The 23,002-nt window shown below is 43.8% G+C and overlaps 1 protein-coding gene across 2 annotated transcripts; it reads right to left on the reverse strand.

Moving 5' to 3' along the window:
• Positions 1-192: 192 nt before the first annotated feature.
• Positions 193-22,490, reverse strand: Dgka (diacylglycerol kinase alpha). 2 transcript variants are annotated; one of them, XM_026398318.2, is made up of 24 exons: positions 22,432-22,490; positions 16,634-16,778; positions 16,132-16,205; positions 15,691-15,823; positions 15,376-15,453; positions 14,862-14,911; positions 14,321-14,395; positions 14,015-14,134; positions 13,806-13,920; positions 12,492-12,580; positions 12,243-12,362; positions 11,951-12,049; positions 11,742-11,825; positions 11,413-11,486; positions 11,063-11,137; positions 9,570-9,655; positions 9,389-9,478; positions 2,546-2,706; positions 2,184-2,248; positions 1,848-1,938; positions 1,202-1,400; positions 972-1,092; positions 739-799; positions 193-465 (listed from the first exon to the last, which is right to left on the reverse strand). In XM_026398318.2, the coding sequence occupies exons 2-24, from the start codon at positions 16,695-16,697 to the stop codon at positions 373-375; spliced, it is 2,217 nt and encodes a 738-aa protein (XP_026254103.1). In that variant the 5' UTR covers positions 16,698-16,778; positions 22,432-22,490; the 3' UTR covers positions 193-372. The 2 variants fall into 2 exon arrangements, with proteins under 2 accessions (XP_026254103.1, XP_077654520.1); XM_077798394.1 differs by lacking the exons at positions 193-465; positions 739-799; positions 972-1,092; ... (10 more) ...; positions 12,492-12,580; positions 22,432-22,490 and having other exon boundaries at positions 12,249-12,362; positions 16,634-16,764.
• Between the last annotated feature and the right edge of the window lie 512 nt (positions 22,491-23,002).

Here is a 23,002-nt window from a genome sequence, read left to right on the forward strand (position 1 = left end):
AATGCCTATCTTTTCTGCAGTCTTTCCTTGGAGACCACCATTACCTGAAATAAATACTTGGAACTTGGTGCTGTTTTTCTTGCTTTCTTGAGATCAGTCTTTTAAGGCATGAAGGTGGAAAAGAAGGAGGTGTATCACTTAACAGATAACCCAGTAAAATAAAAGTCACTTTATTTAGAAGAGGCACTTTTAACATATGTGTGGTGTATGTGCATATATGTATGTGGGTGGGGGACAGGTGAATCAGGATAATAAATACTGTGGGGGCAAAGGAATACTCCCCTGAACTAGCAGGAGGATGTGGCAGCAATGTACAGAGCCTAGGGGGTGGAATTCAGGGACAGGGAGGTAGATTCAAGGCTGGGTTGGAGGTTAAGTGGGACAAGAAAAGAAGCCAAAGAAATTGGAGGAGCGGGGTGGTGGGCCCATGAGCATGGGCATCTGGTTCTTGTGCGTGATCTTGATCTAGAAGGGAAGGGAAGGGAGCATGTTCAGAGGCTGAATCTGATACCTTGGAGATGGAGCAAAAGGATTGGGGGAAAGATGTGGCACTGTTGGTGGGTTTCTGGGGTTCTGGGGAGATCATGGTAGGGAGCCAGTCTGAGAAATCAGAGTTTTAGGGAAGGGTATCAAGGGGAACTTTGGGTATTGGGAGGAAGTCAAGAAGGTTGTGGGATGGAAATTGAGGATCCATGGAGCCTGAGGATTCTGTTTTTGGCAGGCATAGGCAATACTTACTGTACAGGGTGTTTGTATCCAGGGTTCCCCGTCAATTTGCATGGGGAGGGTTTTTATGGTGCTGTGGGAGATCAAGGAAGATTGGTATAGATTTCTTTACTGACCAAATATCAAGAGTCTGGTTCCCCTTGACCCTGAGACCCTTTGTCACTGAGGATGATCTCTAGCCCTTCCCACTATTCCCATGCCCTCTTCCCTTCTTCCCTCAGACTACTGGCTGGAATCTTCCTTACTGGATGGTGATCTCAGAGCACTTGGCCAGCCGACGTCCAGCACTCTTGAGCTTGGTATAGATCTGGCCCATTTCAATTGCACCCTCCAGCCCCACTACTTCCAGTCGTTTGTCACTTGGGTCTGCAGTGAGAAATAGGGAGATAAGTTTTATAGAGGCAGTGTTTTCCTAAAGGGAGTCACACTTTCTCCTTAGTCCTGCCCACTCAACTCCCAAGGGTACTCCTCTCACCTTGTACACAAGTTTTCAAGATATCAGGGTCAGTGATGACTTTAGCTGATGTGCCCAAGGCCTGGTTGATCTCACAGCTATCCCCATGGGGTCTCTTGATATCACCCCAGAGGTTGGAGCCACCGTGCATGCTAGGTATGTTCAGCACTGCGATGCCTTCTAGGGACATGTTACTCAGATCCAGCGGTTTCCCACAGATCTGAGGGGAGTGGGGCACAACCCCAGTTGGGAAGAGCACAGATCCTCACCTCATGGTATAATCATGGATGTAACTGTTCCCTTGACTATGTAACAAACTAGGAAGGCCAGGATTTGGAGGTTTGCAAGAGATAAAAGGAAAAAAAGGAACTAGTGCATCTTGAGGACTTAGGAAGTCAAGGTTGGAGAGCTGGGAGGTCAAAGAAGTATAAGTTCAAGAATATGGGAAGTAGGGGCTAGGGTTGTAGGTCAGTGGCAGAGGACTTGCCTAGCACATGTGAGGCACTGGGTTTGATCCTTAGCATCACATAAAAAATTTAAAAAATAAAATAAAGGCATTTTAAAAAAGAAGAAGAAGAATATGGGAAGTTCCTTGGGGTACCTGTGCAGGGAAACGCTTGGCTATAAGAAGCAGAAAGGACGTAGAGTAGGGTCTCATGATACATACCTCAACTGTCAAAGACTCCTCCAACTTTTTGCATGTTGAGAAGATGGATTCAGATGTGGCAAATTCGAAGTACCATAGCTTGTTCTTCATTCTGTAACAGCCCCAGCACAAGGCCCAGTAGGGAAGGAACAGGTTATACAGTGGTGGTAGAGGTGGTAAATAACAGGGAAGAGCATCAATCTCCCAACTCCAAGGGGAACAAGGGTAGCTTTATTTTGCGGAGGTGCGGGGTTTCCTAGAGGTATCACTGCCCATCTAAACATTCTGAGTCAAACTTGGTCACAAAGCCAGTCCCTGACACCATGTATGCCCATGCTCCTCCCCTTTTTCCTTCACCTGCTATTGAACTTCTCAGGATATTTCTCTCGCATGATGTGAAATCGGTGAGCAATAGAAGCATCCTGGAGAGTTAAGGGCATATGATATCAGAAACTGGCCTAATCTCAGAGCATATTCATGTTTGTGTTCTCTCTCTCTCTCCCTCCCTCCCTCCCTCCCCCTCTCCTGCCTCTCCAGTCTAGGTGCAGCATGTTCCACATGTTCCACAATCTTTATTTGCAACTCACACCACTATACCCCATTTCTAATTTCCCCACATCACTGCTTCTTTAACCTCTCCCTTCCCTTTCTGTCCTCCTCCAGCCTCTGCCTGCTTAACCCCCACTTCCATCCTTCCCCCTGTGCCCCAGTCTACTGACCACACCAATGGAGAAGTAGTTATTGATGATTTGAAAGGGGACTGGATCAGTCTTTTCTTCAGTTTGTTGGGGTATCACTTCCAGGGACCATCGATCTATATATACCACCGTACTCATCTCTAATTCCCTGAGAATCTTTGCCAAATTCTCTCCTTCATACCCTAAAGGTGGAAGAGAAGACAGATTAGCACTGAGCCCTGAGTCTTCCAGAGCCCTCCTCTTATCCCCAGATCTGCAAATCTCCAAGAACCCTCTGCTCTGGTTCTGCAGAATCTCCTAGCCATCAACAGTGAAAGGGTAGGAGGCTGAGGGTGTGGCTCAAGCGGTAGCGCGCTCGCCTGGCATGCGTGTGGCCCGGGTTCGATCCTCAGCACCACATACCAACAAAGATGTTGTGTCCGCGGAGAACTAAAAAATAAATATTAATCTCTCTCTCTCTCTCTTAAAAAAAAAAAAAAAAACAGTGAAAGGGTAGGATGTGCAGCCTCTGTGGACCAAGATTAAGAGGGGTCAGCTTTGCTGGGAATGGTGGGGCACACCTCACCTGTAATCACAGTGGCTTGGAAGGCTGAGGCAGGAGAATCTCAAGTTCAAAGCCAGCCTCAGCAATATGGTGATGCCCTAAGCAACTTAGTGAGACCCTAAAACTTTAAAATTAAAAGGGCTAGGGATGTGGCTCAGTGTTTAAGCACCCCTGGGTTCAATCTCCGGTATAAAACAAACAAAAACAGCTACAAAATTCATCTGGAGAATTGGAGAGAACAGCTAGGAAAATGCTGAAAAAGATGAGCAAAAAATGGGGACAGTCTCCCTCACTCCCTCATGCTTTCTTGCTTCATTCCAGCAGGAAGAACACAGAATAAAGGAAGTATCTAAACAGTATGATACTGGCACAGTGACTAGAATAAGCAATTTAATGGTAAAGAATAGAGCTGGGAATGGTGATGCACAACTGTAATCCCATGCAGGAGGTCAAGGCAGGAAGATTGCAAGTTGGAGCCCAGCCTCAGCAACTTATTGAGACCCTGTCTCAAAATAAAAAATAAGCTGGGAATGTAGCTTGCCCAGCATGTGCAGGGCCCTGGATTCCATCCCTAGCATCACAAAAATAAATAAACAAATAAATAAATAAAAATTAAATTAAATAATAAAGATAAAATAAAAAATAACTGAGGAGGATTTAGCTCAGTGCCCAGGTATTCAATCCTCAGTAACTCCCCCAAAATAAAATAAAATTTTTTTAAAAGGGCTGAGGATATAGCCCATTGGTAAGAGTAGTTACCTAGCATGTAAGAGGCCCTATTCTTAGAACTTAAAAAAAAACAGTTTTCAAAATAGATTTCAACATATTTGGGAATTTAGCATACTATAACATTTCAAATAAATGGAGAAAAATAAATTATTCAGTACATGGTACTAGATGAAGAGATGAAGAAGTCTTTTTTTTTTTTTTTTTTTTTTTGGCACCAGGGATTGAACCCAGGGGCACTTAACCACTGAGTAACATTCCCAGCTCCTCGCCTTTTTTTGTGTGTGTGTATTTTATTTAGAGACAGGATCTCACTGAGTTGTTTAGAGCCTCACTAAATTGCTGAAGCTGGTTTTGAATTTGTCATCCTCCTGCTACAGCCTCCCAAACTGCTGGGATTACAGGTATGCACCACTGTGCCTGGATAGAAGTCACTTTTTAAACCATCTGAAGCAAAAAAAGCAAGTATGAAAAACTAAAGCAGTAGGGTTGGGGATACAGCTTCATGGTAGAGTACTTGTCTAGCATGCCTGGGTTCAATCCCCAGTAAACAATATAAGCAAAAACAAACAAGCAAACAAAAAACAGGATTTGTACTAGAAGAAAAATGAGTGAATTTCTTTTATAATCCTTGGATGAAAAGGTCTTTATAAAGCATAATAGGGCTGGGGTTGTGGCTCAGAGGTAGAGTGCTTACCTAGCATGAGTGAGCCACTAGGTTAGATCCTCAGCACTACATAAAAATAAAATAAAGGTATTGTGTCCATCTACAATTAAAAAATAAATCTTTTTTTAAGCATAATACAAACCTAGGTGCCAAAGAAGATGGATAAATGTAATTATATTAAAACTTAAAACTTTTGGCAGCGGCTCAGGAGGCTGAGGCTGGAGGATTACAAGTTCAAGATAAGCCTCAGCAACTTGATGAAGAAGTCCTAAGCAACTTAGCAAGACCCTGTCTCAAAATTAAAAAAAAAAAATTATAAAGGGCTAGGGATGTGGCTCAGTGGTTAAGTATTCCTGGATTTAATTCCTGGTATTAAAAAAAATTAAACTTTTGTATGGTTAAATAAAGACACACCTAAAAAAATATAAAAACAAAGCTAAAAGGCACATACATAATAGGATTAACTTTCCCAACATTCAAAAAAATGCTTATAGAACTAGGAGTGTAGCTCAGTGGTAGAGCACTTGCCTAGCATGCCTGAGGCCCTGGATTTGTTTCCCAGAACCACCCACACCAAAAAAAAAAAAAAATTACAAATCACTATATTAAAGTCAATAGAAAAATGGGAAGTAATGCAAATAAGCCTATCACAGAAGAAATACAAATGACCAATATGCACAAGAAAGATAATCAATATTACAAATAATTCAAAGAAATATAAAATGATTAGTTAACTTTTTGTTAATCAAATTAACAATTTATAAGAAATTAAGAAAACTGTTTATGAGTTTATGAGTAAACTGTCATTCTCATTTGTTGTTAGTTGGAGCATGAAATAATAACTCATAGCCAGGCACAGTGGCACAGCTACTTGGGAGGCTAAGGCAGGATGATCACAAGTTTGAGGCCAGCCTTGTCTAGCCTCAGCAACTTAGTGAAACCCTGTCTCAAAATAAAAAATAAAAAAGATTGGGGCTGTAGTCAGTAGTAAAGCATCCCTGAGTTCAATCTTCAGTAACCAATAAATAAAATAATATAGCTCAGTGGTGGAGTATCCTTGGGTTCAATCCCCAGAAGTATAGGAAAATAAAAAACAAAAACACCTCATCTTTGGAAGGCAATTTGGCAATTTTTAATCAAAGCCATTTCAAATTTGATCAAAACAGCTAGGCATGGTAGCACTTTATAATTCCAGCTACTCAGGAGGCTGAGGCAGGAAGATCTTAAGCTTGACCAGCCTGGACTACTTAGCGAGATCCAGTCTCAAAACCAAAAATAAACAGGGCTGTAGGTATAGCTCAGTATGGGATTCAATCCCAGAACCATGTGCACACCAAAAAAAAAAAAAAATATATATATATATATATATATATATATAAATTGTTTTGATAAAACAATTACTTTTAGGAATTTCTCCTACAGAAATTAATACACATGTACAGAGATGGATCTTTGTTGATGTGCTCTCTGAAATACTGGAAACAATCTAAATGTCCACCAGTAAGGGAAGGCCATATAAATTATGGCAAATTCATGAAATACTGTGCAGATATTGGATATAGAGTGAAATCTATCTATAATTACTAGCATGGAAAGATTTCCAAGATATATTCGATGAAAAGGAAGTACTAGAACAATCTGTCTAGTGTGATTCCATTTATTTGTTAAAACATCATATGTGTGGGTACACATACGTGTGGACATATAAAAACACAAAAATTATGTTGGACATGGTGGCACACTCCTGTGTAATCCCAGCTACATGAAGGCTGAGGCAGGAGGATCACTTGGACCCAGGAGTTTTAGGACAGCCTAGGTAATTTAGGGAGACCCATCTCAAATAAATAAAATTTAAAAATAAAAGAACCTTACATGGCAAAGAGACTGCAGATGTGATTAAATTAAGGATCTTGAATAAGAGAATATCCTGGATTATCTGGATGGTCCCAGTGTAATCACAGGGGTCCTTAAAAGTGAAAGGGGAAGGCAGGAGAGAAGAATCATAGAAGAGGTGACAACAGAAGCAGAGATCAGAATGATAACATTGCTGGTTGGAAGTGGGACCACAGCCAAGGGATGTAGGCAGACATTAGAAACTGGAAAAGGAAAGGTAAATGATTCTTCCCTAGGCTCTCAAGAGAAAAACAGTTCTGCCACTTCCTTGATTTTAGCCCAATGAGTCGCATTGTGGACATATGACTTTCCAGAACTGTAAGACAATAAATATGTGTTGCTTTAGGCCAGCATTTATGGTAATTTGTAACAGTGAGAAATGGGAAACTAATAAAGACTATTTAATAATTCCTCTTTTTCTGCTCAGCCTTTAAATATGGTGTTTACTAGGATCTTGCTGTCCTTATCTCCTTGGGTAATCTCATCTCCTGTTAGGCTATCAACTACCACCACTGGGAATAGATGACTTTCCAAGGTATATCTCTATCCCTGACTTTTCTTCTAAATTCCTATTAGAAATAGACATCGATTTCTATCTTCCTACCACATCATCTCCATCTGGTTGCTCCAATGACACCTCAGCTCAACATGTCCAAAAGTAAATGTATCTTTCTTAAAATGGTCTTGCTTACATAGTCCCCATCATAACAAATGGCACCCCCATCTGCTCAGCTCAGTCTCTAAACCTAGAAAGTGTTCTATGCTTATCTCTACCTCCTCCCCAGTAATCCAGCAGATATCAAATGCTGTTGCTTCTATCTCATTAACTCCACTGCTGTTCTTGGCCTTTATGTTTATCATCTCTTATCTGAACCATTGCAATAAAGGTAATTTCCTATCCTATCTCTTTCTTCACCTCTTATCCATGCTCCCCAGAGCTCCCACAGTGACACTCCTTTCACTTCCTTCTGTTCAAACCTTATGGGTTTTTTTTTAAATGCTGACATATAATTTTCATTTATATTCTTATAGTCATTATTCAGGTCAAGTCAGCAGAAAACTGCTTTCAGAGTCTCATTCAGAGAACACACAGTGAAGACTCAACATATCTAATATCAAAGTGACTCGTACCAAATGAAAAATTTAATTGTTGTGGACTCAAAAACTGGTTTAAAAAAAAATGGTCAAATGGCTAGGCACAGTGGGGCATGCCTGTAATTGCACCTACTCAGGAGGCTGAGGCAGGAGGATTGCAAGTTTGAGGTCAGCCTCAGGAAGATCCTGTCTCAACATAAAATAAGAAAAGGGTTGGGAATGTAGCTCAGTAGCAGTGTACTTGCTTAGCATACAAGAAGCCCTGGGCTCAATTCCTAGTAACACACACACACACACACACACACACACACACACACACAAATGTTGTATATCTACATACCTCAATGTGGCTCAGTGGCTTGAAAGATAAAACAAATGAGTGACTAGCAGAGAACAAGAGGATTGTGGAGAATTGAAGAATATATGCCCCAGTTCAGAAATAATCAAGTTCAACTGCCCACTGTGGCATACTCCTGTAATCCCATTGACTGAAAAGGCTGAGGCAGGAAAATGGTAAGTTTGAGTCCAACCTCAGCAATTTTGTGAAACCCTGTCTCAAAATAAAAAATAAAAAGTTGGGAGTATGGAGCTCAGTGGTAGAATGTCACTGGGTTCAACCTCCAGTACCACCAAAAATAAAAATTAAAAAAAAAAAAAGATTAATTCCAGAAATTCAAAAGGCTAAGGGTGGGCTGGGGTTGTGGCTCAATGGTAGAGTGCTTGCCTATCACATGTGAGGCCCTGGGTTCAATCCTTAGCACCATATAAAAATGAAATAAAGATATTGTGTCCACCTACAACTAAAAAATAGATATTAAAAAAAAAGAGGCTGAAGGCTGAGGCAGGAGGATCATAAAGTTCAAGGTCAACTTCATCTACTTAGCAAGACTCTCAGCAATTTAGCCAGACTCTGTCTCAAAATAAAAAATAAAATGAACTGGGGATGTACCTCAGTGGTAAAGTGCCCCTGGTTCAATTCCCATACCACAAACAAAAAAAAAAAAAAGAAAGAAAGAAAGAAAGAAGAAATAATCAAGTTCAAAGAAATTGAAAACATGCAAAGCAAACTACAAAATAATACAAAATCATTTCTGTAGGCTTTCAGCTTGCCAACTTTGGCAGAGTGTGGATAAAAACTCTTCAGCACAGCATTAATAGCTTCCAATAGCTTCCATAATCTGTACCTGCTCAACTGGGTCCTCCCTTTGTCCATCTCCCACCTTGCAGCCTAGGTTCCAATCACAGACACCACCATGTTGTTTGTTGTCTCCTCTGGCCTTTACCACTTTCCCCACCTAGAATTCTTTCACTCTCCTTAGCAGACCTTTATTACCTAATCTCCAGTGAGATTTTGAAGCTGAACTCTGAACATAACAGCTTCAATACCAAGACACTTCAAACACAATCTGCCCTATGCTGATCTAAAACTCTTTTCTTTGAAAGGAATAAGATTAGAAATGGGAGTACAGTTAGTAGAGTACTGAAATAGACTCAGAAAGAAATGATAGTAACTGAATGAATGAATGAATGACCACCTTTTCATCATTTGAATGAATGAATGAATCACCGACAAGCTCCCTTCTAGCTTCATTACTCTTCATCTGGCTTAGCTCTTATATAACCTTCCTCATTCCCACATGATTCCATCTACCCCCGCTATGTTCCTTGGTCCTCTGAGCCCTAAGAGTTGTTTAGGAGAGACACACATTTATTTTTAGGTTTATAGGAAAGAAGACAGTCACCCTTGGCCTTTCTAGGCTCAGAATATGTTCCCTATTTCTTCCAAAACTCTCTTCTTTTAGTTCTGCCACTTTGGTACTCACTCATCTGTGCCTCTTTTTCCCCAATGCTCTTTCTATACCAGACACCTACATTACTCCCAATGACTTTCCCTTCTTAACCAACTCCCTCCAACCCCTAGCAATTTCCAACCACTTACCTCCTCCCCATCTTAGGCAACGAGCCAGATCATTTCCAGTGCCCAGGGGCAACACAGCAACAGGAGGTACAACAGGCAAGTTGATTTTGTCTGGGGAGACAGGTGAAGAGATATATGGGGAGAGTTGGTTCTGGAAGACCAATGCCCCCATATTCCACCTAGAGCTTCTCCTTGCACTGACCAATGGCCTCTAGAATCCAGCCTACTGTGCCATCTCCACCACACACCAAAATACGGCTGTCAGGAACATCTTTGAAGAATCTGAGCCTGAGACAAAAGGGGAGAGAGAAAAGATGAAGAATAATAGGACTGAGGTTATCTAATTCCTGGACAGCAGATTACTTCTTTTTTTTTTAATGTTTTTTTTTTTTTTTTTTTTTTTTAGTTGTAGATGGACACAATACCTTTAGTTTATTTATTTTTGTGTGGTGCTAAGGATCGAACCCAGGGCCCAGCAGATTATTTCTTGTGTCTCATTTATATTACCTTTTTCCCCTTTTTCAAAAGACTTGAGTTTTGGGCTGGGGGTGTAGCTCAGTGGTAAAGTATTTCCCTAACATGTCCTGGGTTTTGTCCCAAGCACCTTAAAAAATGATTAAAATTTTTTTTAATTTGCTTTTTTTGTTGGTACCAGGGATTGAACCTGGGTTGCTAAACCACTGAGTCACATCCTCAGCCCTTTTTTGTGTTTTATTTAGAGAAAGTGTCCCTTAAGTGTTGCTTAGGGGGGCTGGGGATGTGGCTCAAGCGGTAGCGCGCTCGCCTGGCATGCGTGCGGCCCGGGTTCGATCCTCAGCACCACATACCAACAAAGATGTTGTGTCCGCGGAGAACTAAAAAATAAATATTAAAAATTCTCTCTCTCTCCTCTCTCACTCTCTCTTTAAAAAAAAAAAAAAAAGTGTTGCTTAGGGCCTTGCTAAGGTACTGAGGTTGGTTGGCTTTGAACTCATGATCCTCTGGTCTCAGCCTCCCAGGTTGCTGGAACTACAGCTATGTGCCACCACACCTGGCCATAAATTATATATATATAAATTATAAATTATATATCCCCCCCCCCCCCGGTACCGGGGATTGAACTCAGGAGCACTAGATCACTAAGCCACATACCCAGCCATATTTGTATTTTGTTTAGAGACAGGGTCTCACTGAATTGCTTAGCACCTCGCTTTTGCTGAGGTTGGCTTTGAACTCGTGATCCTTCTGCTTCAGCCTCCCTAGTCACTGAGATTACAGGTGTGCACTAGAGCTCTTGACAATAATTTTTAAAATAAAGAAGACTTGAATTTCTAGAAAGAGAAAAGGACAGTGGAGAAAATTATAGCTACTCCTTAGTGGTTAGGGGGGAAAAAATGGTATCTTCATCCCTTGAAAACAGGACAAAGGGCTGGGGATATAGCTCAGTTGGTAGAGTGCTTGACTTGCATGCACAAGGCCCTGGGTTTAATCCCCAGCACCAAAAAAAAAAAAAAAAAAAAAGAAAGAAAGAAAGAAAACAGGACAAAGATGGAAAGAGAGCTGAGAGGAGGAGATACCTTAGGGAAAGAAGCATTTGAAATTCTGGTGTCTTGGGTTCCCCTAGGCCTCCTCTCTCAATATGCACTGTTTACTGTTTTCTCTCAACATGTATAGACACAAGAAAACACTGTGATATGGCCCCTAGCCTATACTCACCCTTGTTCAGGACCATCCTTTAGGAGGTTGATCACCTGCCGAGGGTTTAGTATATATTGGAATTTCCAAAGGACCCTGTGTGAGTAAAAAAAGGCAAGCTTCATGTTTTCCTCAAGGTGATCCAACTAGATACACATATTCCTTTTCTCCCTCCAAGCTCTGCCCTCCCTCTACATCTAGAAAGACCAAATGTTTTTTTTTTTTAATACTTATTTTTTAGTTTTAAGTGGACACAATACCTTTATTTATATTTATGTGGTGCTGAGGATTGAACCAGTGCCTCATGCATGCTAGGCGAGCCCTCTACCACTGAGCCACAACCCCAGCCCCCCTAATTTCTTTTTCCTCACCTCAGTCCCTGCTTTCCACCACTCTTGGGATTGACAAAGACTAGAAGTGGGTGGGTGTTAGAAACAGGGTTGATCTGCAGTTGGGGAAGAAAATAAGAATAAAGAAAGTAGGATTTTGTCAGTGTTAAAGTGGGTCCTGGAGACAGGGGCAGAGGACTGGCATTTCCCAAATGTTTTCCCCCTCCTTTATGTTCTCCTCTCCTCTCCTACCAGATGGAGCCTCTAGAAATCAGGCAGCACTTCCCAAGGATTTCCCACGTGAGTCCCTCCCATGTCAGCTCCAGCCAAAAACTGACCCCACCATGAAGCCCAAGACCTCAGCCCTGTACCCGTAGAGCTTCAGAGATGCACAAATTTGAGTCATCCGTGGTCTTTTGGCTTGTTTTGCTGTGTTTGCGTTCCTGTTCAGATGCCTGGGAGGGGAGCAAAGCAGAGGGAAGGAGAGCTGGATTGTGTATAAATCCCTAAACAGATGGGCCTGATTTGAATCCTAGAAGTATAGGGTCTCCTGTTCTAAGTGGCATTCTATGTGTCTCACCAGGACGCTGGGATAGATGGAAGATGGAGGCAGGATGTGATCCCGGAGCAGCCCACAGTCACACTCAGAGCCCACGGCTTGCAGGCAGTCATCATGAATCTGAAAGCAAGATGGGCATACAGGATCATGCAAGGGACTCTACCACCTTTCAACTTGGGTCTGGATTGGAAAGACAGCCCTTGGGAGGGAGGACAACTACAGCTGTAAAGGAGGTGGGACTGAGGAGGCCTGTGGAGAGAGGGCCCCTTGAGGAGAGACCAGAAGGCATAGGCTGGAGGGAGAGCTCTCACACCTCTAGGTGGCACCATACGCAATGCAGCCCGGTTAGACTGTGGTAGGTCCGGATCTTTTTCTGACAGCGGTCACAGCGCCCGGACTCACAGCCTCCTCGCACCCACACGTGTGATTGAACCTTAGGGAGAAAGACAGTTCCTAGTCTGCAGAGACTGGGGGAGGGAGAAGCTGAGGGGAAACAACAAACTAAGGACCGGGGCCAAGATGGCAATATGGAGAGTGGGAGAAGCTTCGAGGGATCACTCACACCAATGTCTTTCCGAGACTTGGCATAGGTGCTGACTTCACAAGGCAGGGCCTTCATGGCACACTGGTCGTGAACAGTGTATTTACAGACTGGGGGAAAGGGAAAAAGGTCAGAGCCTGAGCTGCAGTCCTTTCCCACATCTGTTCCTTACTTGGGAGAAAGGATCACCCTCTGGAACAAGACATCAAATTCCTTGCTTTCAAGGGTGTAGCAGATAATTAATTTTTTGGGGGGGGGGATTCACCTCCAAAAACTGTGACTTCTTCTCATTCCTCCTCCTAAAAAAGCAACTACCACCCTAAGCCTGTCTCCACACCATCCATGGGCCAGCTGGAATTAGGCTGGATGATCTAAGGAAGGCCCAGAATTTATCAATAATAACTAATATTTATTTATTTCTTGGTATTATGGATTAAGCCCAGGGGAGGTCTATACCTACCTACATCCCCAAACCCTTTTTAAATTTTGTTTTGAGACAGGATCTCACTAAATTATTGCTTGGATGGCCTTGAATTTGCAATTCTACAGCCTCAGCATCCCTGGTTGCTGGGATTACAGGCATGTGTACTAAACCCAGCCAATAACTACTTTTTGTATGTGTGGTGGGGGAGGGTGCCATGGATTGAATCCAAAGGGGCTTAATCACTGAGCCACATCCAAAACCTGTTTTGCTAAGTTGCTTAGAGTCTCACTAAATTGCTGAGGCTGGCTTTGAACATGTTATCCTCCTGCTTCAGCCTTCTGAGCCATTGGAATTACAGGCATTCACCACTGTGCCTGGCTAACTACTTTTTATTGCATTTTATAGTATGTGATTACAATGTGTGAAGCACTTTTCTTTTTATTTCTTTTTTTTCTTTTTTTGCAGTACTGGGGATTGAACTCATGAGTACTCTACCACTGAGCTACATCCCAGCCCTTTTTATTTTTTATTTTAAGATAGGGCTTGCTAAATTGCTGAAGCTGCCCTTGAAATTGTGATCCTCTTGCTTCAGCCTATTGAATAACTGGGATTACAGGTGTACACCACCATGCTTGGCTGTGAAGCACATTTTTTTTTTTTTGGTATCAAACTATTTAATGCTCACAATGACTTCATTTTCAGTAGAGGAAACTAAAGCTTAAAAAAGATGCATGAGACAGTGGGTATGATCCCCAGCACTACAAAACAACAAGTTATGTGGCTTTCCCAAGATCACATAACTAGTTAGTAGCACAACCTAGTATTCAAACCCATGTCTTAGTTCAGAGTGTCATGCTCCTGCAGATATTGGGCTCCCATCTTCTCCCACACTCCCAGGTCCCATTACTTACGGTTACAGCTCAGCCCCTGTTTGCCAAGACCAATGCTCAACTCGCACAGGTTGCAGTAGACTGGTCTGGGAAATCTCTTGGGTCTCCACATGTGCTGCCCATCATCCTTCAGAGTCTGGGAGGGCACAGAGGATGCTAAGGAGTGTCTAAGCCCTTAGCAGGCTAATCTCTGACAATAGAAGCCACCCTAACAAGCTTCTTCTACTCACCATCTCCAGCCCCAGCAGTACTAGCAGCGGCACCGTAGTGGCCCCAGCTCGGACCCACTCAGCTAGGGAGACAGAGCCACTGCCATCATAGTCAATCTCTTTCATCATCTCCTGAAAAATCTGAACAGAGTGGGAAGGGACTTGGGTAGATATGCCCCTCAGAGACCTCTCCACTGTCTCCTGGGATACCCAGCACAACCCTCCTAGCTGAGGGAACAAGGTGGCCTATCAGAGACAGGGTAAGGCAGACGTAGGATCACCAAAGAAGAAGGCATAATAAAGAACAGGGAGGAAGAACTGCCTTACCGGCCTCAGCTCTGACACATCCCAATCCAGATATTCAGCCACTCGTGTCATCTGGAGTATGATTCTTTCCACTTCCTGGGGCAAAGAGGAAAAGAGCCACAGCCATACCCCCATTGCTACTGCCACACTAAACTCTTCTCCAGAAACCAGGGTTTCTGAGCTCCATTCCCAGACCTCTCTCTCATTCTTAGGTGCTTCTGCCAAGTAAATAAATGTGTTTGTATATTTGCAAATCAGCTTCCAGTTCATGTCTCCAGGCTTCTCTTTCAGGGGTCAAGAGCTTAGGACCTACTCCCAAATTTAGTCCCTAGAGGATTCAATGTCTTCTAGCCTTCTCTCTCTCTCTTTTTTTCTTTTCTTTTTTTTTTTTTTTTTTTTTTTTTAGTGCTGAGGATTGAACCCAGGACCTAGAATGTACTAGGCAAGTACTCTACCACTGAGCTACATTCTCAGCCCCTTCTCTGCTTTTTACCCTGGGGCAGGAAAGCACAGACAAGTGGAAGCACACTCCCTTGCCCAACATACAGGTCCCACAACTCACTGAGCTGTCCAGGATCCCATTTCCGTCCGTGTCATACAGCTTGAAGGTGACTGTGGGGTGTTTTAGGGAGGCTGGGGTCAGTTTGTGAGAGATAACTAAATAATCACACCAGAATACAGGGGAAACAGAGATAGGGAAAAAACTTTTGGGTGAAGAGCCTAGGACTTAGGGTGGAACTGAAAAAGGAGACAAAAAGGGGAGGAAAGCAGGCATGGATGCCACCCTCAGTGAATCAGATGGGGGAGATAACACACATTCCAATATCCCGAGAACATCCCAGACTGCCTACATAAGAATGTACAAGATGTGGGAATTCAAGTGACTATGAGGGATGGCATTAGGTATAAGTAGTCTGGAAGAACAGAGGAAATGGGCCCAATCTCTGGCCCCACCTTTGTCTGGCCCTGTCAGCCTTTAGGAATCCTGAAAGAATGAGGGAAGGGAGGCTAGGGAATGCATATCTCCCTTTTCCCTCACCTTTCCTCCCCTCTCCCAGTCCAGAATGGCAACTCACATTCTAGCTTATCTTCTGGCCGGCCACCCTCCAGAAGGGAAAAGTAACAGGAGACATCACTGAGACATACCACATTTGCTACAAAAAAGTACAGCAGAACTGAGGTCAGGGCCCCTCCACTTTGGTTCTCTTCTCCTTTGTTTATTACAACTTTCCCCCTTGAACTTTCCTCCAGCTAACTCCTAGTCCAGCCTTACTACCCTCCACCGCTCTCTCCTGACCCACTCAACACGTGACTCAATTCAACCTCATCCTCAAACACACTAATTTTACTTTTCTTCCACAGGCCCAGCCCAGTCCTACCATGAAACATACCTTTCCTTACATTCTCTTTTAAGCAGTGATCAGTGTGGAAGGAATGAAACAGTGCCAGGCTTAGGTGATGGGGAACATTATCCACTTCCAAATAGATTTTCAGGAATTGCTCAAATCCCTCATAGCCAATGGCCTGTGATGGAAGTGAGCATTACTCTGGGAGTCTGCAGGGTAGGAGTTGGGGATTGAAGAACTAGGAATAGTGGGCCCAGATACAGTAAGTGCAAAGCTGAGAAGCATTTGAAACAGTAATATGCTTCTTGGCAAGCCAAATCCAAAGGATCTCTTATTATTTTGTCTTAAAGCAAAAGCTGCAATGACAATGGACAATGGGGCATTTAGAGGCGAGCTGACAAGAATAATCCCTGAAGTGGGGATTCCAATGGAGTGGAAAAAAAAAAAAATGTTGATTAAGGAGCAGAATTTCCAACTGCCACTCACATCTCCTTGGAGATATTTGGCCATCTTCTCGTTCTCGAAGAGTTTTAGGACATCACTGACCTTTTGGTTGGAGTCTAGGTGTGAAGAGAGTAAGAAAAGAATATTAGTCCATCTTGGCATCTTGGCTCTTCTGGCCTTCTGCCGGAGTCCCACTCAGACATCCAATGGGGAAAAAAAAAAAGATTTGAATGAGATGAAGGAAGAATTCCAAGGAGAAACACAGAAATACAAAGGGAAAAACATGTCAGATCTTCTAACATGGTACCACTCTTTTCTCTTCTGGGGCTTGCAGAAAGCAGTCAAAGTATACAGAAGGTAGGTAGAGAGCTGAGACCCCAGGCATCTCCCTATCTGTTTTTCTCCCTTACACAGTCATGGGTCCATCTGACAGACTGGCTTAAAGCCACTGGGGAAACTGGGGCTTGATGGGGAAAATATAATAGGAAGAAAGAGGGATTCTTTGGGTAGTCTCCAGAACTGAAGAGCTGGGAGGAAGGCTCACATTCCATGTATTTTTGCAGCTGGGCAAAGTCTTCAGGGCTTAATAGTCCCCTTTCCTTGGCCATCTTTCTGTTTTTCTGAATGATGGCCAGAAAGATAGCTTCGTAGTAGTACTTCTTGCGGTTTGTCCTCTTCAAAGGGTAGGCCTGAAGGAAGATGACAAGAGCTACATGGAGAAGAGCCAGCTGTCTGGATTTCTTTGCTTCTGTCTGATCCATTCAGTCTTTACTCCCACTGTGATTTCTGTTCTTTCCTTCTCTGTGTCCCTCCCTAAACCTCCCCCTCTCTATTTTCCCTTACAGAGCCTGTCTTCTATCTCTGGTTCTCTGACTCATTTCTTAACTTTCTCTCCTTCATTTCTGGATCTTTCTCCCACTCTGACTTCTCCCCAAATCCATCTTGATTCACCTGACCCTCATCACCTCCCCACCTTCCACCCCTCCTTTCCAAGTCTATATATGTTTATATGAATATATCTCTGGCCTGTTTCTGCGTCTCACGCCACCCCCAAGTCTCTGTAGTCTCTTCATAGCCCGACTTCTCTTCCATCTCAGGTCTGCAGTCCCCACGAGCCCTCCGGGTGGTTCTTACTAAGCTAGCACGCCTCCCAGGCCAGGACCCCATCTTGCTCCGCCTCTACCCGGGGTCCCCAGGGCGCTCAGCTACCCACTTCCACGAGCCACCCACGCCCCGCAACGACCTCTAGCGCTTCTGACGCGCGACACAGAACCAGCGCAGGCTGTGGCTGGGTCCCTAGCTCTGGCCCCGCCTCGCTATGGAGCTCCACTGGGAAAGGGTGGGAACCCAGGCGCGCGGGGCTGGGAGGAGGTAGTGGTAGAATGCTCTGTGCACCAGTCTCATATCCCAGGCGCCGCACCATGGAGCTGCGTGCTGGAGTCTTGGATGCCAGGGTCTTCCTTCCACCCTCCTAGGTTTAAGGAACCTAGGAGGAACCCTAGGTTTAGGGAACCCCAACTTTCTGCTATTGGACCCAGGAAACAAGGAGGAGCTCTCACGTGGATATTGCTGATTCTCACATCCCATCCCCCCAAACAGGGACCAAGTTGCAGAAGGCAACTTGCCTTGTTGGTTCAATAACAGCAATAACAATAATTACATGTTACAGCTGAACAGTGCACGCCTGTAATTCCAGAGACCTGGGGGTGGGGGCGGTTTAAGGCTGGAGGATGGCTGAAGCAGGAGGGTCAGGAGTTCAAAGTCAGCCTCAGCAATTTAGTGAAGCCCTAAGCAACTTATCGAGATGCTATCTCAAAAAAAAAAAAAAAAAAAAAAAATCTGGGGATATGGCTCAGTTGGTAAGCGCCCCAGGGTTCAAGCCCCAGTACCAAGAAGAAAACAAAAAATACATAATTACATGTTACAATAGTAAAGGGTGCAGCATGATTTTAGAGTCAAACAGAACTAAAAGTCAGTTCTATTTGGTTCCAATTCTTAGCTCTGATAGTTCTGTGTGTCTTGGGCAAGTTAAATCTGTAAAGTGGGGAGAATGATACCTAGCTTTCACAATTATATTAAATAATATAATATATGAAAAAATGCCTAGTATAATGCCTTGCATACAGGAAGCCTATTAAAATGGTAGTTATTATATTAAAAGTTAAGTTTTTATTATTTATTTTGGATATTGGGGATTGGACCTCAAGGCACTTTACCTCTGAGCCATGTCTCCAGCCCTTTTTACTTTTTATTTTGAGACAGGTTCTCACTAAGTTGCTTAAGACCTCACTTAAGTTGCTGAGGCTGATCTCAAACTTGCAATCCTCCTGTCTCATCCTCCAGAGTCACTGGGATTATAGTTGTGCAGCACTGCATCCTCCTCCCCACACCTGGCAAAGCCAACTTCTTGCCTCAACTGAATATCAGCTCCTCCAAGAGAGCTTCCTTGACTGTTCCATCTTAAAATAGTATTTCTTCTTTGTTTCCTTCATAGAATGTATCACAAGTAGAAATTATCTTCCCTATTTATTTGTTTCTTTGTGCGTGTGTCCCAGGCAGTGGGGGAAGGGGGGTTACTGGGATTAAATCCAGGATAATTCTGCTTCTGAGTTACATCTACAACCCTATTTTTATTTTATTTTATTTTTTGTGGTGATGAGGATTGTGGTGCATGCTAGGCAAGAACCCCACCACTAAGCCACATCCCCAGTCCTTATTTTTATTTTATTTTGAGACAGGGCTTCACTAAATTGCCCAGGCTGGCCTCAAACTTGTGATCCTCCTACCTTGGCATCCAAAGTAACTGGAAATTTGCTTTTTATTTACTGTTCTCTTCTATCAAATGTGAGTTCCATGGCTGAGTCTGGAGCTCAGTGGTAGAGTGCTTGCCTAGCATGTGTTAAGCACTGGGTTCAATCCTTAGCATCACATACAAATAAATGTAATAAAATAATTATTTTAAAAAATGTGAGTTCCATAAGGGCAGGAACTTGTCTGTCTTGTTTGCCAATATAGTCCAAGTATCTAAAAGAATGCCCAGCATATAGTGAGTGCTCAATATAGGTTATATGAATGATTGTATAAAGCAGGGGAGTCTTATTTTGAACTGTTAATCAGTATGATTAAATGGATAGCAGAGTGTCTACTTAACAGTAAGGAAAGGATGAGATAATTTGGAACACATACAATAGGTGGTAAATCAATAGTTGGTAAAAGAGTAAATGATTCTATAAAGCATTTATTGAGTTACTTCATCAAACATTTTGACCTCCATTTACTCCTTTGGGGCTTATGAGGTCAGGCAAAGCAGGGAGGCCTTTAGGGCCTACAATAGTTCAGCCCCCTTCCTTTCTGATGGCGCAAGAACCTTCTCTGCAACTTCTGCCCTTGGGACATCTCTGCTGTCCACCTCTATGCAGTACAACATTCCTGTTCCAGGGCTTTCGGGGAACACTTGGAAGAGGGTCCTGGGACACTGACATCCTGGAGAAAAGACTACCCATTTGGCCTTTACCAATTACTATAATTCAACTTCTGCTGCCAACAGATCTAATGAATATATAACAGTCTTAGTATCAATAGGGCCTGCATTGCTTAATTAGCCCTTCTGATTAACCCCTTGGGGATTCTTACATTACTCCAAAGTTCTGGAAAAATAGAATCTGAGGGAGAAAATGATAGCGCAAGGGTAAATAAAAGAGAGGGTAAGACCCTTTTCCTTGTCTCTCTTTTCACAATGACTCAACTTGTTTTTGCCTCTTCCTAGCTCTCCAGGCCTTAAACCTGGAGAAGTAGTATGTAGTAATTACTATATATTAGTAACCACTAGTTACTAGTTAACTAAGAAAATGGACTTTGGGACAGGTTTGTGGTATAAACCTGTAATCCCAGCACTTTGGGAAACCAAGGCAGAAGAATCCCAAGTTTGAGGCCAGCCTGGGCAACTTAGTGAAACCTGTCTCAAAAATTTAAAAAGGGCTGGGAATGTAGCTCAGTGGTAGAGCACTTGCCTAACATAGCAAGGGTCTGAATTCAATCCCTCCTACCACAAAGGGGGCAGGGATGGACTTTCAAATTAGGCATAGGTTAAAATTCTATCTTGTGGATGAGTCATTTCATTTCCTTGAATCTCAGTGTTGTATATGTATGCATAAGTGCCTCATGAATGCTGAGTAAGCATACTGCCACTGAGCTATGCCTCCAGCCCAACCTCAGTTTTCATCAGTAAAATGGGTACCTAGAGAAATCTGTCACAGAGTGGAGATTAAATAAGATTGTACAAGCAATGTATATAACAAACTGTGTGTCACAAAGAATTCAATAAACATTAGCTATTATTCTACCTAGAGAAGGATATGTGGCATAATGAAAAATTATGCCACTGAACCAGAAAGGCACAAGTTCTAGGGACTTCAAGCAGCAGTGAAGCTCGGGTGTATACCTTCCACCCCTTTTTATATATCAGGTACAGACATATAGTAATGTCAGAATCCTATACTTTGTTCTGGAATTTTTAGAAACTAGACTGTTAAGAGTCCAAGGACGGGGTTGGGGCTCAAGCGGTAGCGCGCTCGCCTGGCATGCGTGCGGCCTGGGTTCGATCCTCAGCACCACATACAAACAAAGATGTTGTGTCCACCGAAAAACTAAAAAATAAATATTAAAAAAAAAAGTCTGGCAAAAAAAAAAAAAAAAAGAGTCCAAGGACATCCCTGGGTTGAGCTCTTGGACATAAGGACTCCTGGATCTGTTCAATCTTCTTTTTGACTTCTTTTGTTGAAAGTTTGGATGCCTCTGGGGGTGAAGGACAGCAAGCTGCAGGATCCTGGGCCCTTAAAGATCTGGAACAAGTTCAATTTTGTCCTCTAGCTCCATCCCAACCCTGAGGCTATAACCTGGGCTAGTCCAGGCGAATGCCAGGGCTAGAAGGGTGGGGTCTGCTGCCTGCCTGCCAGCTATTTGTGACTCACTCTACCCTTCTCTCTTCTGGTTTCCCTACCCACCTCTTCCAACTTGGAGCAAAAGGAATATGTTGATTTAAAGGTGAAGAATGCTACAACATCCTCAGCTGGGAGTTGCCAATTCTCATATTTTACAAAGGAGGAAACTGAACAACAGGGCTCAGTGGCACATGCCTTTATATCCAGGTTATCAGGAGGCTGGCCAGGAGGATCCAGAATTCAAGCCCAACCTGGGCAACATACTGAAACACCCTCCACCCCATCTCCAACAAACAAACAATCAAACAAAGAGAATGGAGGAAAGTAAGACTTAGAGAAAATGACTGTCAGAGTCTTAGACTATAGATGTGCTGTCCTTACTCCATCCCACTAAATCTTAGTATCTCTCATTCCCTAGATCTAATTTTAAACATCAAACACTAAAATTGGTGTTAACCAAGAGATAAATATTATTGCTAAAGCCAGTGCTAACATTTAAAGTTTCACATTCCAGGTCAGAAGCTGATCATTACTCAAGAATTAGCTATGTCCCCAGGACATTCAGGCTGTCCCAGCAAGAATCCCCAAGGGGCAGGCACTCCTGGTTTGAGGGCTCAGGCCTAATTACCTGGGCCTCTGAATCCCTTAACTCTATCAGGGACTGTATCCTCTTCCTCTCCCAAGACTGATAAAAGGTCTATTATTCCCCGTCCATTCCTGCTTCTGTAAGTCAGTGGTCCCCGAGAGAGAATTATTTGGCCTGAAGCCTCAAAATTCATTAAACCTCTACAAACATCGCAGACGATAGTGTTGTCTGGTTAAGGGGGTGGTACATGTGAAGGGTATCATTGCGTAGTACTGGAGGAAGTTACGATATTGGCATGGTTGTGGGTAGGTGGCCATCTATGTTCTGAGGCTGAAGAGATGTCTAACACTATTTGCATTTCTTCCGCGAGAAGACTCATTTCTTTTACTTGAAGCTGAAAAGTGGGATTCAGAATCAGGGATTTTTAGAAACTAGCTGGTGACAGGTGTGGAAAGGATGAGGATAGGAAGTTGGGGACCAGGAGGACAAATAAGAACCCTTCTCCACCTGTGCGGCACTGTGGAGATTCCAAAAGGGACTTCCTTGGGAGTTGGGTTCCCAAGAAGCAGAGCTTCATCATCCTTCCGAGTGACCAGGAAGGATGGAAGAAAATGTCTGTGGAGAGGCTGCCTACGCGGTTCTGGCCCAACCCTCCCCCTGCCCGCGGCGTCCCAGCGCAAACCCTTCTAGCCACCCACTCCAGCTGTTACGCTTCCTCCTTCGCTGCCTCGCAGCCCCAACCCAGCCCGCGAGGCGACCCCTTTGGAGGCCGGCCTCCTACTCCGGTGGGAGAGCGTGGAAGGGCGGGGTCTCTACCTTGCCCGAGGAGGGCGAGCGGTCGGAGCTGAAGCGCTGGCGCTGGCGCTGGCGCTGGAGGAGCTGGAGCTGGAGCTGGGCTGGAGGGGACGGGCCAGGCAGACGCAGCGGCCTCGGGGCGGCCCCAACTCCTGACGACACAGCTGCCCGCCCCCCACCCAGCCTGCTCATCTGCCGCTCCCGCGCCCCCAATACCGGGAACTTCGAGACCAGAGAGGCCTGTTTCCAGATTTCCAGTTCAACATAAACTGCTCCCTGTCCCCCGAATGTCTCCAGGGCTCTGTTCTGTACCATTTTCTCATTTTCTGCGCTCCATCTAGTCTTCTAGTGCCTGGGGCAGCTCTGCTTCTATATCCCCTTCTTTCTAATCACGGCCTCTCCCCTCATCCCAAATCTGGGAAGTTAAGAGCAGAGGCAGGCAGATGAGAAGAACAGCTTCACAGCTGTCCAACCACCCATCAGTTCCCCTATCCTAATTGCTGCCACCCTGGGCTTCCCTGTTCAACTCCTTTCCATCCACCATGACTTCTCACCCAGGAGATCCCACACTCCACTTCCTGAGATCCAGTCG

Source organism: Urocitellus parryii, chromosome 5, assembly GCF_045843805.1.
Source record: "Urocitellus parryii isolate mUroPar1 chromosome 5, mUroPar1.hap1, whole genome shotgun sequence".
In the NCBI taxonomy this organism is placed as follows: domain Eukaryota; kingdom Metazoa; phylum Chordata; class Mammalia; order Rodentia; family Sciuridae; genus Urocitellus; species Urocitellus parryii.

Excerpts from the sequence above, each read along its gene's own strand:
- Dgka (XM_026398318.2), bottom strand. The coding sequence starts at position 16,697 with ATGGCCAAGGAAAGGGGACTATTAAGCCCTGAAGACTTTGCCCAGCTG. Across the intron at positions 16,206-16,633 it reads GCTGCAAAAATACATGGAAT|ACTCCAACCAAAAGGTCAGT; the intron begins GTGAGCCTTCCT and ends CTTCACACCTAG. Across the intron at positions 13,921-14,014 it reads TACTGCTGGGGCTGGAGATG|ACTCTGAAGGATGATGGGCA; the intron begins GTGAGTAGAAGA and ends GTGCCCTCCCAG.